At 40.5% G+C, this 19463-nt stretch overlaps 1 protein-coding gene across 1 annotated transcript; it reads left to right on the top strand.

The window, feature by feature from the left end:
- The first annotated feature begins 2415 nt into the window (after positions 1-2415).
- Positions 2416-18859, top strand: LOC119729770 (polysialoglycoprotein-like). The gene is made up of 7 exons (XM_038202511.1): positions 2416-2611; positions 11939-12027; positions 12652-13782; positions 14160-14287; positions 14519-14744; positions 15344-15394; positions 16184-18859. Exons 2-7 carry the CDS (start codon positions 11970-11972, stop codon positions 16363-16365), a joined length of 1776 nt encoding a protein of 591 aa, XP_038058439.1. The 5' UTR covers positions 2416-2611; positions 11939-11969; the 3' UTR covers positions 16366-18859.
- The last annotated feature ends 604 nt before the right edge of the window (positions 18860-19463 follow it).

Genomic DNA, 19463 nt, shown 5'->3' with positions numbered 1-19463 from the left:
TTGACTGTTGAACTTTCAAGTAGTGATATTTGGTTGGTAATTTTCTGCCTGGAAACTAAAAACGATAAATTGCCAATGCATTAATAACTGCCTGACATCTCCTTAATCATTCAGGCCATTTCACGGATGTTGTGAAATGTGATTGGAAATGACTCACTCACATAGCGCCGAATACATTCATCGCACCCGCCACATTCCACAAGTATACAAAGTGTTATATTAAAAAAACAATATACAACAGAAAGTATGTGATGTGTCGGCACACGAGGACAAAATCAAAGCCATAGATGTTGGCTCGAAGGAGGTCCGCACGTTCCTATTGACAGCCTGTTTGGTCCATTGACCGGAACTGGTCTACGAATTCTGCGCGTCTCGTTACATTTTCCCCACCGGACAAAAACCGAAGAGGAATACTGCATGGATGAGCACAAATCAGCAATCTTATTCTGCCCTGACAAATCTGACCATCGTCACCTCTCATCTTCTTATTTTTACTTCAGAAAATGTCCATGCGAAATAGCAATACAGTGGTCAAAACCAGGAAAATACAAATGAAAATACGATGCTTAAAATAATAATGGGAAAAAAGACAACACACACACACAATCACATTTGTTTATGGTGTAAATCGAGGATTTTATAATTGTTCCTCTTCCCTTTTCCTTTGTTTATATTCTAACTTTTTTTGCAACAGCTCTTATTGGTTTCGTACATGTTTTCTAATCTAGGTCGTCCTCGATTTGGTTCCTGTCCTCAATTCACCGATGATGTTGCACGTGTGGGTCCTCGATTTACACCATAAACAAAAGCACACACACTGAGTCGAGTTATCCTATACTTACTTATGAGGACCCCCATTGTTCCCTTCTTTTGTTCCTATTGTTTGTACTTTTTCTCAACATGTCCCATAAAGATTGTACACGAAAACTTCTCAAGGACTTGGCTGAGGTCCTCAACCCCTGTCCCAAGTAAGAGTCCTCAGTCGGAAAGGATAACAAGATCACACTAGTATGATACATTGAGATAAAAAAACGAGGTTAGTGACGCACAGGTGGAATATAATACATAACATTAAGATATGTCATAATGGTGATGGGATTTCATTGGAAATGGTATAGAGACAAGGAAACTTAGTAAAGCCAAATTTACAATTAGTGTTTGCAGATGACAGCTTGGGGATGGTGACAAACATGGCAACGACAAAGGCCAACTGGAATGGATATAGATATCGTTAGACTCGGAAAGGCGTCTCTCTCAAAATGGTCATTGTAATGATCAAACAAATTGTCCAGTTTTATACTAGGCGAGCCCGTGTTCGTAACAAATGCATGAAGCTGCCGTTAATTGACCAACAACGCGGTAAAGAAATAGAAATTCGAAATTGCTAGATTCTTTGGGCTCAATTATACGCTAAGTGATGCCCAAAGTATTGTCAAACCTCAAATTGACAGCCAGTAATGACTACAATGTATTCCCAATGCAAAACCCCTTAGGGAAAGAAGCCAGAGCCACGCCTCAGACATTATGCAATTAACCTTTTCCAGTTAAGCACAAGTATGGTGCATGAATGGAACATTTTTCGATAGAAATAATTCAGAAATAGCCATTTTTTTTTGTTCAAGTGATATTGCTTTTGCTTAGAGGAAAAGTTCCTTGGCCTTTAATGAAACAATGGTATCAGTTCTTATCTGTTGCGTTGGTTGCAATGCCATTGCTTAAATATGTTTGCAAATTCCAGTTCCGGTTTTTGAAGTTCCGGCCAAATCTATACTTACCTTCTCAGAATGAAACAACAGTTTCAAACAGGGTATTCATTTTTCACCACTGCATGAATTTGGCTGCCCAGTTTTTTAGAAGTTGCTCTCCACCACATGTGATATTTTCCGACTTTTGACCCGAAAAATAGATTTTGTTTTTAAATCGCCAATTGTCTTGGCATCTTATTATTTCAAAGTTATTCACTTTTGAGTCATCAAACAAAGGAACTAACTCACATTGAGACAGGCAAATATAACAATTAATAAATGTCGAATTCTTTGCGACCCGACGTGTAATTCAGGCGAGTCTTTTTTTGTATGTATTGGGTGCGAAAACAACCCTTTTTAGAGGGTTGAACACGTCCAAAAATAGAAAAGGATAAAACATACAAATTGAACATTCGCGAGATGAAGCAAAAAAATCGAAAATGTTGCAAAGCACGGGAAGAATTTCTATCACCATTTTGATACAAAATAGTGTACGGCACGATACCACCTGCGCAGGGAAAGAAAATCGGTTTTATGATAATTATTGGTTGTATATAAGTCACATGTCCTGGCAACGCAGATTTCCCCGTCGCGATTGGCGTAAGTCGATCGATTATTCAAATAAAAGAGAAAAAACACGTAGGGACTGGGGAGGATGCTGAAATTACTGGTCAATCGTCCGAGTTGAGAACCGCAGCGTGCGTGGGATACCTGATCATTTTCATTGCAACCCTCGCCTCATCCACACTCTCCGGGAGAGAGCGGTCGAACACAGACGGACATCTTTCTCAATTGCCATTTTACTGGATTATAACAACACGAGGAGACGTTAATATTTACTTAAGGAGACTGCATTGGAGGCCTGGGTAAGTAACCATCTTAGACCATATGTTGGTGTTTTTGTCTGTTTTAGATGTTCATTGTTTTCGTATGCCCTCCATTTTTCTCGTTTATATTTACCCCTGCGTGCATGGCGATACAAGGCCGGATCCTCCAGTGTAGTAGGCCTATCCTGTGTCCACTCTAAACAATTACAATCCACTTGCTGTTCAACTGTATAATTAGTTATTCGGGAACAACACAAGTATTATCAACACAGTCCGCATACGATCAGCAAAATACTTATATACCTCTGACAATTGTCACAAACGGCCAGTCTATGATTGGGTGCCTTTGGAGAATAAACACACTTTATATGAACATGAGTTGTTTGTACAAAATGTCTGAAATTGGCACATTATGTGTTGGCGATATTTGATCTGGAATACTACAAATCATGGTGTCAGTTTCAGATATGTTTTCGTCCCAAAGAGATGTCGGACATTTTGGAAATCATATTAGTAAAAGTAGCTTGCTAGGAATAATAATAATAAGAAGAATGAATAATTTATTCATTTCTATAGCACAAATTCCATAAAATATGTTCAAGGTATTAAAACTAGGTACTTAAATATATCTCCAATTTCTCCAAGTAACAAGACAGTGTTTTAATTGCCAGCAATCAAGGTAGATTTCGTTATCGGCCTGTCTACCTGCCTATCAGCTTGTGGACTTCAAGCCTTCATTTCACGCCTCTTCAACAACGGTTTGTTCTATATACGATGCGTGCATAGTCGGTTGCCCGTAAGGAGCTCCACTCTCACATAGAGTTCTTGTGTTTCCGTTTTCAACTGCCTCCGACCGCGCGCCCTACATTATATCAAATCTTTGCATTATGCACGGTGATACATACATTGATTGCTAGACAGTCAGCGTCGATATCATGTGGTGCGGACAAATTTCACATTAAATGTCAGGCCGAGGCTTTCATTGCTAAGCAATATTGCAGGGCATTTTGGACCCTTCCCTTTTTTTCAATCCTCGCCGCGAATGAGACACGAAGGTCCTCGTGTTTTTTTTGTAAATGCCAATAATGATCAACAGAGCCTGCAGGTTTGGCGCATGCAGTCATCTTATGAAAATAAAACCGATATTTTGATTCTAGGAGAAGGTTTAACTTCTCTCTAATGAACCCTTCTTGTGCATGTGCAGTTATGGATTAAAATGTCACATTATGTTTCACAACTGAACATGGAAATATATAAACATATTTTCACCTTGGGTTGTTCTTTTACTAATATTATGGTGTAAGATTGTTATTCTATTTCACCCGTGTCAACAATGACATATTATGTCTGCTGTGCCTGGTGTACAGGCCTCTGATTAAATTGAGGCAATTTAAATAACATCCGTTACGTGCACGTCAGATGAACCTTCTCCCTGCGTACAAACGGCCATTTTGTTTGTTTTTTCATCCGAACTGACATCATAATTTATTTAGCATTATTCTTGGTTCAGGTGGCTTGCAATCGTCAGGAGGAAGTTTTGCTGTTTAATTGGAAGTCCTTCGAAACGTAGTTTTATCATGACACACTAAATCGCTTCTCAACCTTGTGCAAATAATGAGCGTAAATTTTCTCTTTTACTCATTACAATAACAATTGTGCATCTCTCCCGCGCGTGATCGTGTATTCGTCGTTAAAGATAAATCACTGAAGAGAGATAATGTGTTTTCATACCAAAAAAATTGTAACAAAAATCAATACCTTGACGGGATGAATTTTCACGCGGTCGATTCCCACACCAAATCGATCATTTCAAACAACAAACCTGTAAGATTATTATCAGTGAAGAGGAGAGAATCCTGATTTACCTCTAATATGTATTGATCATTAAGCTTATTCCACGTGCTAAGCCTACATCTGTTTTCACCAGATATGGACGAAATCGATTTTTTTTTAAGCGGGAGATATTTCTGTCAATTTGTATTCGACTGGATTTTTCGGTTTATTAACATGCAAGGCTCTGCACAGACTAAACAAACTCCATGTTTGTCCTCCGCAATGCCACACATTCAACATTAGTGATATTCTTTGTCTATCATGAAGGAGACAGAAACAATGATGAGTGTAGCATCATTGTGTTTGTTTTTATAGCCAGACAACTCGGAAATAATGTTTCAGTATCTACTTTGCTGATAATTTCATATTTCAAGTAAATAAATAAAAATTGTCCCTGTTCTTTGAATAAAGATTCAACAATTATAATAAAATACACACCAACTCAACATCTTTCATTGACACGCAACACATTTTATATCCACGAGACGCTATTTATCAGGGAACAAGGCGGATGTTGCAGTTCCGGCACTTTAATGGAGTATGCAGTGACTTCCTGGAAGATGCATTTGCATGCTCTTTTAGCAGATTTATATTTAAAGATACAGTCCATCATTTGCAGCTATCCAAAAAGTAACTGATGTAATTAGTGTTGAAAAACATACTTGGTTGAAAGATAGTGAGGGGACTAAAGTCCCTGTGACATAATTCTTTCCGGCAAGCTGTCATTTTGAAGAAATCAACGAAAAAAAATGCCTTTCCAACGAGGCGTTGATTTTGAGCACGTTTGTTGCTTCAAAAGAACAAAATGCAGAAATTACAAATGATGAACTGTACCTTTAAGAAAACCATTTTGTCGAATCATGACGTGACGCATTATAGGGCTACTGTGCTATTTACAATACGCAGTATCAGCCATCCTCGTGCTATTTCATTGCATGATTATTTTAGGGCCTAAAGCTTTTAGAAATGTTAATATCTATCGCATGAAATGGAAACCTCTTTTTTTTTTTTTTTATAATAATGAGACCGCTGTCGCCGAATACTGCATAGGATTAAATTTGGTCTGCGGTGTATTGTATTACGACCTCGTTGGTATTCAGCGTCTGTTCTTTCACGTGATATATAATATCTTTCATTATGTCATCGTGCGGTTGCTGGGCCCAATTTTCGTACAGCAGTTAAGCTGAAAGTATTTCTTAGTTTCTTCATTTGCAACCAATCACCGGCAATACATAACGTATGTCAGTTCGTGGAAAACTGGGCCCAATTTTATGGCTTTATTACCCCTCCCCAAAAAAGGCTTACGATCACCATTCTGTGCTAACAGCGTCAGCACATAAAACATTTGGCTAACCCTGTAAACACAGAATATTTGGGGTACAGGCATGATGTACGCATGCGCATAATCTAAAATCCACGCTTAAACCCTTGAAAAATGCTAAGAGTAAGCACGGAATTTTCTACTGCAGTAAGCGGAGATTTGTTGACCAACACGTATTAAAGCAGACCAATGAAATTGGGCCCTGTTTTTGCTTAGAAATTTGCTTAACGATTGGCCCCAGCGTCCAAATCTTATATAAGGAACTGGTAATCAGGCCTACTCGATTTTCTGCTAACATAGCCCATAGAATAGTCTTAGTAGCGTATAAAATGAGGTCCCATTTTGAAGGGGACAGACGTCATCGGAGAGGGGGCACAAAATGGGTTTGGTTAAAGGGAATATACTTTTTGCAAACATAAAACAAAACAAAACAACCAAATTATCACGAAATACCTTACTGGACTGTTAGTGACTTACAGTCTAAATCCTCCTGTAAAATCATGGCACCTAGTGTCCTGATATTTTTCAACAAAAGTGGTGTTTTTGTATCTGTTTCCAACGCTGGTCGACCAGCCCCCATCAGTTTACCAGTTCGCATTTTGTTTACAATCGATTACACATCTGGTGAGCGGGTACAAGTCTGGACTGGTTCCCTGACCTTACAATTCCCTGACATCTATAAATTGCTCCGTTTTATCTTAAGTGGGTCAGGGAACCAGACTACAAGAAAATGAATTTTTTTCTTGGTTTTTCCAGCATTTACGAACACAAAACTTCAAACAATAACAAGGCAGTGTAACAATATTTGCTATAATAATACAACCCCACAAATCCATATATTTCTGAAAATTACAGCAAAAGCTAATATTGTATATTTACTTTAAAGTCATTTTTTTGGTTTGCCTTCTCGAAATTATAAGCGCAGGGGGGTGGTGGAACCGGGGGGAGGGGGGTCAGGGGTCACTTCTTGCGGACATAGATGTGCATCCTCTAGCATTAATGTACCCCCTCGAGATGAAAACAAAACTTGCCCAATTTTTGTTTTCAGTAACCATTTTCCAAAATGGTATAGAGAGTTCTGATATGAGTGAGGAATATGAAAACCAAGCCCCGAAACCCTTACAATGCGCCCTGCGTAGTTTGCATAATCATATGGCCGGTTTTGAAGACCGCCTGCCATTTTGGAAGATGCCGCCGCTGTATAAGCGCGGTCACAGAGCGGGAGGGGCGGGGGTCCATAGTTACTCCACGGTTCACTATGGAACGTTTATGTTGTGACGTCAAAGAAATCAGTATCGCTTTCGTTTTAACTGCATGTGTATAATGAACCGACCTTATTACTCTGTCCTATAACACGTGCGCGGCTCTTCTTTCTTCTGTTGTATCAGTGTCAATCTCGGCTCTCATTGTTGGTTCACCGTGGCTGTATTTGTTCCTTCGAACTGTACTGCTGTGTCAATCTTGAACTCTTTGGTTTCGTTTAAAAAAAACAAATATGCCCACCGATGACACGATTTTGATATTCTACCTGAAGTCGGTTTTAACGAAAATAAAGCACCCGAATTAACTTTGCATAAAACAAGCGAATTTCGCTGCGAGTTTTTCGTATAGTGACGTCGAATTCGAGTCCGCTGTAAGCACGGACCAGTGTGGCGTGAAGTGAGGTTTCTACGAAATACAAATTCATTTGTAGTATTGCGCATGCCTAATTGAAGATAATTATAGGAGGTAATTTAGATACAAAGGAAAAGGAGTCCGATTTTCAGGAAGTCTGATTTGCATATGTTCAGATTCCGTTTCTTTCTTTAAAATGTTCTTGTTTAAAATGAATTGCTGTTTGTTTGTTTGCCCAGATTTCCGCATTTTTTATGTACTTTGAGCCTGTTTTAGGTTTTTGAGGGGCCTAATTTAACGTGTTTTCCTGTATTTGTACAAGTTTCCTGTTTATTTTTCATTAACATTCATTCTCATGCCTGGTATTTCTGAACCTCTAAATATGAGGCGTTGCAACAATTTGTCGCACATTAAGGAAGACTTTCACATATTTGAATCGGGGAAAAAATCGTAGAAAAGAACTAATCCATAGTCAATACCTTAATTTGTCCGGGAAAAGTAAATACTTTTTACTTATCGTGACATTAACTGACAGCGAACAGAGCGTTTGAACGATGTCCTGCTATATAGGAAAAGATATAACTTGCTGTGAAAAAAATACGAAATACTACCAGTTGTGGTACATATTTCAGTTCAATATATCGCACTGAATCTCTTTATTAAACTATGAAAAAATAATAATAATAAAAAATGATGTAATACAACATGATTGATTTTAGTTCATAGTTAATTATTAAAAGTCCTTGACGTCTTCAGAACGGTGGGCCACGTTATTAGCAACAGACCCAGCAAAAACAGGGTCGACAAACTTAGCTTAACGTCAATATTACTTTAATACACGACACGTCTCCAAGCGCCGACGTCACCACTTGTTACCCGCTGATAGTATCAGGCCGTAGCTTGGTAACTATAGCAAAATGCTAATATCAATGCGCCATGAAGTACCGTAGTACCAGTATCACTTGCACGTCTGGACTTCGGATGGGAAGCACATTTGTGTCATCATGTTGTTTGCCTGTTTCCAGGGCAACGTTTCAAAGTCCGGAACGGAAAATCGAAGCTGGTGGATCGAAAAACGGTTTTAAATAGACGAATTTCTATCAAGCATCCACGTCGAGGCTATCAATGCTACGGCACTTTGACAGCGGACTTTTTTTTTAGCTCCCATCAAAGCAACACAGGCAGTTCGGCTTCAATGCTCTTCTGCCGTTTTCCTGCGAGCTTTTATTTTATTTGAGTCGAAATATGACTTCTTGGATGAGCTGCCTGACTTCATAGACATAGTAATCGCATATATACCACAGGAAAAAATAATCGCGTTAATTTTGTACCTTTGTTAGTTTTCCGAGCCCACATGAGGGCAGATCGAAAATTCCCACCAAATGATATATATTTTTAAAACGTACTTATGTTAGAAGACTTCTCCGACATCCTCTGTAGAAGTAGGCGTCCACTATTAAACATGGTAACCACTCAACATGGAATACTCTTAATCAGTGAAAATGCCATGGAAATCCGTTCATGCAAACCAGAGTCTAACCGATTGTAAAAGGCTATGGGTTTTTCACCCAATCCAATGGGATTTACACAGTTAGTGCAGTGCATCAGATTGTCACGGGCCTTTTCAATCTGATGTAAATTAAGTTAACTGTGTCAATTCCATCCCATTGGAATGGTTGGAATGGGGAAAAACCCCAGAGCCTTTTATAATCTGTTAGATTTTTGGTTTGCAAGAATAGATCTCCATGGCATTTTTACTGAATATACAAAAGAGTATAATTAACATGCTCCATCAAGATAGAATACGGATGTTAGGTATTTTTTTAAATAGATATTTACGGATATCTGCTTGCACACCTTTCTTCTTCTTGGACACCCTGTGTGTCACTTACCAGCCACATTAGAATTTTGCAGACTGTAGGCATATACAAGGCACTATAGGCACGTTGGCACGCCAAAGCCGAAATTGTTGGTATCTCGGTGATAAAACGAGATCGAATACCTTAGACTCATATACAGTAGCTGCTTTGTGAGAAAATAATATAATGTAGTATCACAACCACGACTATTCAAACCCTGTGCGCAATGCAGACGGATTGCCTTATCAATTTTACACGAATACACTCCCTCGGCATTTAATATTGCATAAAGGTCAAGTTCCAAAGATAGAGGTCTGTTTGCAGATCCAACCATTATGACGAAGGTTATTTTAGATACTGGCCATCAAGTGCAAACTATTTGTGCTCATTGTGTACGTTGCTAGGTAAAGCTTGGGCTGTTGAACACTTGTTTAGACGGAACAATATTATCGCTGTGGATTCGGTTGTATGAACTCTTAATAAATTCGCAAATCTATAATTGGCGCACGTTTTAAAATATCTTACAAGACAAAAAAAAATCAAGCCTAGTTTAGCTGGTCCCATCCAGAGGACACCATTTTAAAAATTCAGCTGATTCAGAATGGTATTCATTGGGAGTATTTCATGCAACTGGTGTTATCAATGGGCTGAATCTGCTCATGGTAGGATAGTCCTATACGTTAGCACTGCCCGGTTTTATTCACAAGCCAACAACCAGGCTAAGTCACAGGTGACCCTCAGTCGGGGAGTCAGTCAGACAGTCAGTCCGAAAGGTACAAAAAGACTACAGGCTGGCCCCGTTTGGAATTGAATTTTTGCGGGGTGGGGGTGGGGAGAGGTGTGGGGAGGGGTTGTCATGGGCCTTTTCACTCTGATGTAAATTAATGCTTCCCAGTCCCTATATGTTCCTCACAGTGACCCCATTCATATATCCAGTAACCCTACCCTAAAATTAACCCTGACCCTAACCCTAACCCTTACCCTAGAGGGAATACTGGGGAGCATAGGCACTGGGGACATAGGGACTGGGGAACATCGGGAGGCTCCCGTGTGGAGGGGATAACCTCCAGAAGTTAATTTGGCAACGCTGCAATGGAATAAACAGCATACTTGCAAACAATGTCCAACTAGATTAAGAGTAAAGTCGGTGTGGTGGTTGGGTAGTGCTGGGGCCGCCCACCCACTCCGTCCCCTCCCCGACTGGACCCGTCACTTAATAATGATATCATGTCAATGCAGGAATACAGTTTTTTTGGAAATGGCTATGAGTTCCCTACTAAAGCAGGCTTTTACGAAAAACATTTGCATTGTACCCATTCTTTAATCAGCTTGCTACTACTTGGTACTTGGTGGTTACCCTCTTCAGAACTTCTCGAGGAGTCTAACTAAGAGGCTTAAAAAAACCCCGATATAATGTGTTGATAATACAATGTAAGAAAACATTCAGAAACTCCTTCTTAGGCCATCATCCTCGGTCCAAAATTTAGGCCACTGGTATCAGATGAGGGGAATAATCGTCATAGCGATTTTTGGCAAGGCACACACCTCCAGAATTGGAAAATGTGTGACAGCATTGCAGCGGTGGCAGCTTTTTGGGTGTAATCACCTTTTTTTTCAAAATGTCCATCAAAATGCTTGTTACCACTCTAGGGGCGGTATACCTTGCGCACGCACACTATAATCATTTATGCCCTGATTTGATACTGACCAAACCCCCAGGCTGATGGCTTATCTATGCAACATTTATACGTTATTTTTGGAAAGTATTAACGAAACGGCAGAATTTTGGAAGGTATTAACGAAACGGCAGAATTACATCTAACCCAAGGCCTCGAGACACTATAGTTGGAAAGAATATATTCGGCATCTCTGCATTTTTAGTGGAAAACGCCCTCGACGTGTAAATTTAGGTACAGGTGGAAACCGTCTTGGACAAAACACAATGACGGATATTGTCTTCGGATAATTTAACTCAGGTGCAATGGGGCATATGGTCGATACGGTTTTAATTTAGCCACTATTACAATCGATACTTTGTGTATTATGTTTTATCCATTAACTTTTATCTTTAAGGTCAAGATGATTGCTTTCCAGGTATATCCTTTGATGTCATCCTAAACGACCATCGATCGTTACAGGTGTCTCTATTGTTCTACAAGGAAGCTAATTCGTTTTCTTCCTAGCCAGTATCACCTGTTATCAATCATCACAATGGCCACAGAGTTGGCTCTTTGGCGTGAATTGTACGGGGCACTCTATAAAACACGCCATCCATTAATAAAGCCCCGTCGGTTTGTCAAGGATGCATAGCCGGCCGCTGATGCGGGAATTGGTAAATAAAAGAACGTCGCCATGGTAACATCCGGGACTCAGTCTCACCTGCCGATAATGGCACTTGGCAGTGTGCCAATGAAAGGACCATTTCGCGGTCATTGATGCCAATGACAGGATTAATTCACGATTGGAGCATCGGTGAACCCCCCCTCCCCCAACAGAGATTAAAAAGTCATTGTTGTTAACAGTATATTTAATAATTAATATTTTTATTAACAGAGGATGCCGTTTCCCTTTTCGTTAGTGTAGGAGCTTGGGTTTTGTGAAAAAAACTATGCACTAGTGAATGACGAAATAAAGACAGAAAATATATTTTTTTGGCAAGAAATTTATGGGAGGCATGTCAAACATCCTTTTGAGTTTTCTTACAATTTTGTAAACTTGTTTATGTCTTTCCTCTCCCAGATTACGATTTTGAAGGGAGCATATTTTCGCCATGGGTACAAAAACACTGCTTTGTGTTTTCATCATACTTGTACTAGCATGTCTCACTGGTAAGTTAACACTTTGTTCGTTTAATTATACAAGACATGATACTGGAAATTGGGGCCGTAATAGTCCGAAGCCTCATATAGGTCCGACGCCTCATAAGTCTGAAATTTCGAACCTATGAGGCGCCGGACTTATGAGGCATACTATTTATTTATTCCGCCTCATAGGTCCGACGCTTCATAAGTCTGACGCCTCATAAGTCCGACGTCGGAAAAACGAAGAGTACGAGGCGTCGGATTTATGGGCATTTATTTGGTTGGGGGATGCCATTTTGTCGGACTTCTGAGGAGTCGGACCTATGAGGCGTCGGACTTATGAGCGGACGTGTTCAAAAATCTTGCACATGCAAATGATCCAATACCAGGGTGAGAGAGCAGGTAGTGGTGGGCGCGTGATGCTCAACACCCTGAGGACGAGGTTGCATTGGAACCATTGGAACCGGAAGCTAACATAACTTTAGTGTTCATCCAATGGGCGCTAGTAATCAGTGGTGCGCGCGTGTATGACGTTTTTACTAACGACCCGGATATAAGCAAAGGGCCAGCGGCCAACGGGAGGAGGTTTCAGTCCATGAGGAATTCCACACTCTGTGATTGTTCTCTGTTTTGGTCTTTTTGTTTCGCCAGGAGCACAGACCACTACGACTACACCGGGTGTTGATGCTACATTAGCGGTAGATTATGCTACTACAGCAGAAGCTAATACAACTACAGCTGCAACAACAGTAGGTGACGCCACAACAGTGATAACGTCTAGTGATGCAACTACAGCAACAACAGCAGATGGTGGACCAACTACAACACCTGCAAGTGGCCCCACCACCACAGCGATAACATCTGATAGTGCACCTGCAGCAACAACAGCGGGTGGCGGTACAACTTCAATAGCAACAAGTGGTTATGCAACTGCAGCAACAGCAGGTGGTGATGCAACCACAGCAGCAGCTGTGATAACATCTGATAGTGCAACTACAGCAACAGTAGGTGGTGATGCAACTACAGCAGCTGCAGTTGGTGATGCAACTACAGCAGCGGCAGGTGGTGATGCAACCACAGCAGCAGCAGGTGATGATGCAACTACAGCAGCAGCAGGTGATGGTGGACCAACTACAACACCTGCAAGTGGCCCCACCACCACAGCGATAACATCTGATAGTGCACCTGCAGCAACAACAGCGGATGGCGGTACAACTTCAATAGCAACAAGTGGTTATGCAACTGCAGCAACAGCAGGTGGTGATGCAACCACAGCAGCAGCTGTGATAACATCTGATAGTGCAACTACAGCAACAACAGGTGGTGATGCAACTACAGCAACAGCAGGTGGTGATGCAACTACAGCAGCAGCAGGTGGTGATGCAACTACAGCAGCAGCAGCAGGTGGTGATGCAACCACAGCAGCAGCAGGTGATGATGCAACTACAGCAGCAGCAGGTAATGATGGGACTACAGCAGCAGCAGGTGGTGATGCAACCACAGTAGCAGCCGGTGGTGATGAGACTACAGCAGCAGCAGGTGGTGATGCAACTACAGCAGCAGCAGGTGATGATGGGACTACAGCAGCAGCAGGTGGTGATGCAACCACAGTAGCAGCAGGTGGTGATGGAACTACAGCAGAAGCAGGTGGTGATGCAACCACATTAGCAGCAGGTGGTGATGGAACTACAGCAGCAGCAGGTGGTGATGCAACTACAGCAGCAGCACTTGCTTCAACAGCTGGGGGCACAACGGCATCACAGACCACAACTGCTGCTCCGCGTATGTTAGCTTACATTGTTTTGAATTTGAGCATCTTTTCGAAATGGATTTGTCAGACAACTTAAGTACAAGCATCCTGTTCTTGTATATAGTGAAATGTATTGATTAAAAGTTTTTGTGATGTTCATGTTTATAAAGCGCTTTTAGGACTGCATGAATAATGCTCGTGTCCCGCCCCAAGACGACGTATTTAACGTGCAACATAATATCCTAACGTCAACAGCTATAAACATGCAGAGTGAAAACAAAAGATTTGGTTTCCCAATCAAGCGCAAAGATATAAATCATTTTACAAAATCATCATCTTTCAAGACAACAAACTTTTCCCCAAAACATTCTTAATGCTAAATTCTGTTTCTGAACATGTTGTTTTGCAGCTCCTAAGACGTTCGAAGGTAACATGCGGATAACTGACATTGACAGTCTACCAGCCAATTTCACAGACGAGTTGACAAATAAATCGTCAGACGCCTTCAAGGAGTTAAGCGAGAAAGTGTGTGCAGCGGTGAGTTACCAGTCCATATTGACCCGAAAGACAGATGAGAAGCATGCATAATAGCCGTACTTTTAAAATCCTATCTGGGAACCCCAACACATCTTACTGTGCCGAAGTCGATCAAATTCGAGGGTGACTGAGTATTAGACCATTCGGTTCTTATGGTGAGTTTTTGAACCCATTTTGCCTTTTAAGGCTGAAGATTCCGATTCTGACTCAGTCTTTCATTCCTTCCACTAGGTCACAGCTGTAGCAAACGAATCTTCTAAACTACCGACCGCAGATGACTGCGAAGTGACGGAGTTCAGGAGCGGCAGTGTGATAGCAACTTACCGGGTGGTATTCCCAGCGGAGACTACACTGACAGCGGATCAGCTGGTGGAACATATGGTCACAGCATTCGCAAACTCAACTAATCCACTCATCGCCCAATTAGGTGTCGACACCTCGTCGTTTACTTTCGAGGGTAAGTCACCGTTGGATTGAAAGTGGGCTACACAGGCCAGTCTCCGCTACCTCTATGGCTTTTATGTAATAGGTTAGCAACGACAGTAACGACGCCCAGAGGTCTTTGTTTTGCAGGGGGAAAGGGGCTACATAGAGGGCCTGGCCGGCAAGGCTCCGAAGTTGGGCTGCATGCCTTTTAATGGGTGCTCTCCACTGCTTACACTGTTGCCTGTGTATTGTTTCCTAAAGTCCAGATCGTAAGGTTTCTTCAGGCCTTCGGACAAAACACGCTCTCTATGCAGCTTCGTTTGGAAGTGATCAATACGGGATATAATACGGCAAAACCAGAGGAACAGTATTTTTTCTCTCTGGATCAGTTTTTTTAGTGTGGTCTGCTCGCGACGTTCGCGAAACTCTTGATATCAACTTGAACTTTTCAACACCAACATTCGTTTCATAAAGGAAATAACGAAAGATAATGAAGAAGTGAAGAGTTCGGCTGAGGATAAATGTTTGTTTTAATCTGCATTGCTTGGGCAAGTACCACGCTGAGTGAATTTTAGATGTTTAGTCGTTCAAGTTTAACGGAGCATCATTACATTTCTTCCCCATTTACAGAAATTCTACCACCCACTCAAGCACCAGATTTGACAACAGTAATACCAACAGGTAGGTTTGTTGTAATATATGTACTATTTTGTTAATCCACCAGGTTTCAGAAAACTGTTCTTTGGAAAAAGTGATTTAGAGAACAAGCAACCAGTGAGGGAGCCGTTGTTTGTGCTGCTTCGAAGACCTGGCGATGAGGTTTAAATGGAGGAGATATAGAATGTCAATAATTGGCCCTGACAGATAGATTGATAAAAAAAATGGAAGAGTGTAGTACAATATACAATGCAATTTTTTACGATCAAAATTTTGCAATCGAAATTGATAGTTATACCCAGTGCATCACAAGTAAGTCACAAGTCCATCAGAAGCCATCAGAAGCTATCACAAGTAAATCACAAGTAAATCAAAGTCAATCGCAAGTCAATCACAAGTCAATCATAAGTCAATCGCAAGTACAATCACAAGTCAAACACAAGTCAATCACAAGTCAATCGCAAGTCAATCGCAAGTCAATCACATGTCAATCACATGTTAATCACAAGTCAGTCACAAGACAATCGCAGGACAATCACAAGTCCATCACAAATCCATCACAAGTCTTTCAGTCTCAAAACAAGCCACACACTATTATGTAACAAGTATATTTCTTTGTCATTGCTGCTCCCCTGTTACTTGTGACCTTAACTTGTGATGGACTAGACATTTTATATGCATGATATAGTGTTTCGATACCAACAGGACCCATCGAGATTTGTATATTTCTGCTCCATAAAGGAAGCAGGTAGTTTTCAGTTATTTGATTTTTGGTCTCTCACTTTGGCTATCATTTTTGGCGTGTCTCCACAGACGGTCAGCCGGTGCCAGTGGGTCTCTCCCCGGGAGCTATAGCTGGTATCGTGGTCGGCGCGGTCCTACTCGTACTCATCGTAATGGTCATCATTGTCTTTGTCGTCATGAAGATGAAAGGAAACGGCGCCAAGGTCGCAAGTCAGGACAACAACCCACAACCACCAAGCAACCACGAGTAGCCAACCATATCAGACACCGGTGTGCCTTGTGGTTTCTCATACTTTTCCTCGTGAAAATAACATCTTAATAAAATCTTAATTTTTGATGCACCTGACCCGATTAATTGATGATCTTCCGATGCGGTTTTAGTGTCGGAATGCCATAAAATTGATTACAGATATACGGAATAATTATTCATGAAAATCCTTTGAATAAAAACTTTATCCAATAAATGATGCACATGCACATACTAGTTGTATGGCGTGACCAGTGGTGATCGTGGTTCACAAATGCGAAATAGTATATGAGTAGGGTACCCCTTGTTGCTCATTCATGACCCGCCCAATAATCCAACTGTGATTGGTGGATCAAAATACCCTCTCCAATTAAGGTAATTATGGGCGGTTCCATATTTGTAACGTGTTCTCTGATTGGTTTGTGCAATTTGTACACAAATTATCGACATCCGAAGTTTGGAACCTGCATGATCTTGGACATCAAAGGCTCTAAGCATGAAAAATAGACTGGTGTAAGTGACACAAATTGATAAATGTGACTGCGCAGCCGGTTTAGTCGAATACAGTTGCTGATATGTCTGGGTGTTTTTTAACCACTTTAGATGGAAGTAATAATGATAGAGCAATAGGGTTGTAGGGCAAGGTAGAGTTTTTCAATCAAGGTATGTTCCAACTTGGGTATGAATCATCATGACCACGACCGATCATTTGAGAGCAGCGGTGCAAAGAGAAATTTCCTCACAAATTGTCAAACGTCAGAAGCAATGCACGAAGCCTGACTACGCAAGTTAAACCCAACCTCGTTTCCATGGGTACGATCCTGCTGCGCCATGTTGGTTCCCATCATGCCTTGCGCGTATGTGAAGGAACGCGCGCTGTTTCAAAGGTATTTTCCCATTCTCGTCAAGCCAATTTGGGACCTGTTTAAAGATAATTGACGCCATTTATTAAAACATTAAAAAAATGAAAGTGTTAAGCAAAGAAATATCCTGCCTGATTGTATGTAAACAAAACTGGATCGTAAATCCTGTTATATCGTGGTGTGCCGTCACTTTCGAGAAAAGAGGAAATGCGCTGTCGACGGAAACATTTGCTTCGCGTCAAGAAAAATGAAGATGCGTTTTCACAGGTTTCTCAAAAAGTAAATCTACTGAGATGAAATCCCGACAGATTGGTTTAATAACCGGCTTTCCGATTTATTTATTGTTGTACCTTGAATCGACAAAAATACATTTTTTTGGGGCTGGTGGTGTATATTACCTTTAATGCCCATCAAAATTATAGTGCCTTTTCTTTAATATAAATCATTAAAAAAAGAATAACAAATATTTAATTGTTTTTGTACATTATAGCTGTGCTTCAGTTTTTATGAATATAGTTACAGTAATATGGCTGTTTTTGAGGTTGAATCATTTTGTAAAATATTAGTGCGAAACATAACTTATCGGAAGCAAGTGGCTTGAAGCGTTCAGTTGAGTACACCATCTAAAACTAAAACTATATAGTGAAATTTCAGATCTAAAAAAAGAAAAATAAACTCAATGTATAAAACTGTATACAAATTAGAAAAACCCACAAGATTTTAGAAATGTTATGAGCTAATGTGAGTGAAAAGAATCTTGCAAGAGAGTGTACTTTTTGTGACAATATTAACGAGGACTGAATTATTTTGTCACGAACGGCACATCCATCGCATACGTAGACAATCCACTTGCGGCCACTTGCGCTGCTTAACAGTTGGCAGAAAAAGTGTGCTTACTATACAAAACAATTATGCTTAGCATAAGAGCTCAATTCATAGCTTTGAAGTGCTAACGGTCACGCATGAATCGAGATTTCTATTGTTACCTCACTAAGTTAAGCACATTTTTTCCTCTAAGGTTAGTGTGCTTTTTGCTGTGCTTATGCTTATGGTCTCCGTGAAATAGACGGAAGGCTCTGTGTGAAATCATGCGCTTACCAGCACCTTGACATTGGACTCTGGTTAATTAGGAACTAATTAGATAATTAGTGCGCATAATGGCTCTACATTCAGTCCCCAAGGTTAATGAGTTACTTTGCAATTACCCTGTGCCGTATACAACTCTTTGTTTTTGCCCTAAGTGTTTTCCCGTCTGTGCTGCGTATTATGTTCCGAAATTGACCCTTGCTCAAGTGGGCGTGGTTTGTAAAAGAAATGACGTCGGAATTTTTAACAGGATTGATATCGCTGTTGCTTGGTGTGGTATTTTACCCGCATTATAGGGAAATACATCATTGTTGGCCAAAATGATTTTTTTTTTTTTTTTTTACAAAAATTGTAGGCCTTTATATTTTTGAATAACCAATTTTAGAAATAAGAGGCTACTGAACGTATTCTGTTAACCCAGTAGATGACCTGAAATGTTTCAATATAATTTTCAAACGTTATACCCTTCGCAATGGACCAATCCAGTAAGCTCCGCCCAGTGCGCACGTTGGCAAATTAACACGTGCTCCTCTCCAATGCCACGCTGCATTTTCCTGCCGCGCGCATCATACGCGCGTGCACGCATGTCGGACTTAAGTGCACACACGTCGGACATAAATCACGGCTGTGATTGGTCAGAACACCATGGGGCGGTGCTTACTGGATCGGTCCATTCCGTGGACAAAGTTCACTTTCTGGCGATTCTTTTCACTCAAAGAAGCTCAACTCATAGCTCAATAAATCATTATTTTTTTTGTGTTAAATCACGCTGTTGCACGAATCGTTGGTAGTTGTTCCAAGTGTACACAAAGCACATCAGCTAAACAGTGTCATTGTATGATATTAATTCAATATTTCGAAACATAGTATATTTATTAATGATGTAAATTAACAGAAATGTACTTAATATATGGAATGTACATAATCGTATACTTTGATTGGAAATTACTTTGATTTGTATATAAGCCCAAACTACTTTATGGATAGTATTGTATTTATATATCGTGTAGATTTGCATCTACGTTAAAGTATATTTGATATGGAATATGATATTTAGAAATACATTTTTAGAAGGAGTATAGATTTGTATTTCTGGTGATGGCAGCTTGTCTATTTTTTCTGTATACGCAGAATTTCGTTTGTTTATGCAGCT

This window comes from Patiria miniata, unplaced genomic scaffold (assembly GCF_015706575.1).
Source record: "Patiria miniata isolate m_02_andy unplaced genomic scaffold, ASM1570657v1 HiC_scaffold_21, whole genome shotgun sequence".
NCBI classification, from domain to species: domain Eukaryota; kingdom Metazoa; phylum Echinodermata; class Asteroidea; order Valvatida; family Asterinidae; genus Patiria; species Patiria miniata.
This window is presented reverse-complemented; position numbering and strand designations above follow the sequence as displayed.

Coding starts and splice junctions, on each gene's coding strand:
- LOC119729770 (XM_038202511.1), top strand. CDS start 11,970: ATGGGTACAAAAACACTGCTTTGTGTTTTCATCATACTTGTACTAGCA. Junction 13,783..14,159: donor GACCACAACTGCTGCTCCGC/GTATGTTAGCTT, acceptor GTTGTTTTGCAG/CTCCTAAGACGTTCGAAGGT. Junction 15,395..16,183: donor GACAACAGTAATACCAACAG/GTAGGTTTGTTG, acceptor GTGTCTCCACAG/ACGGTCAGCCGGTGCCAGTG.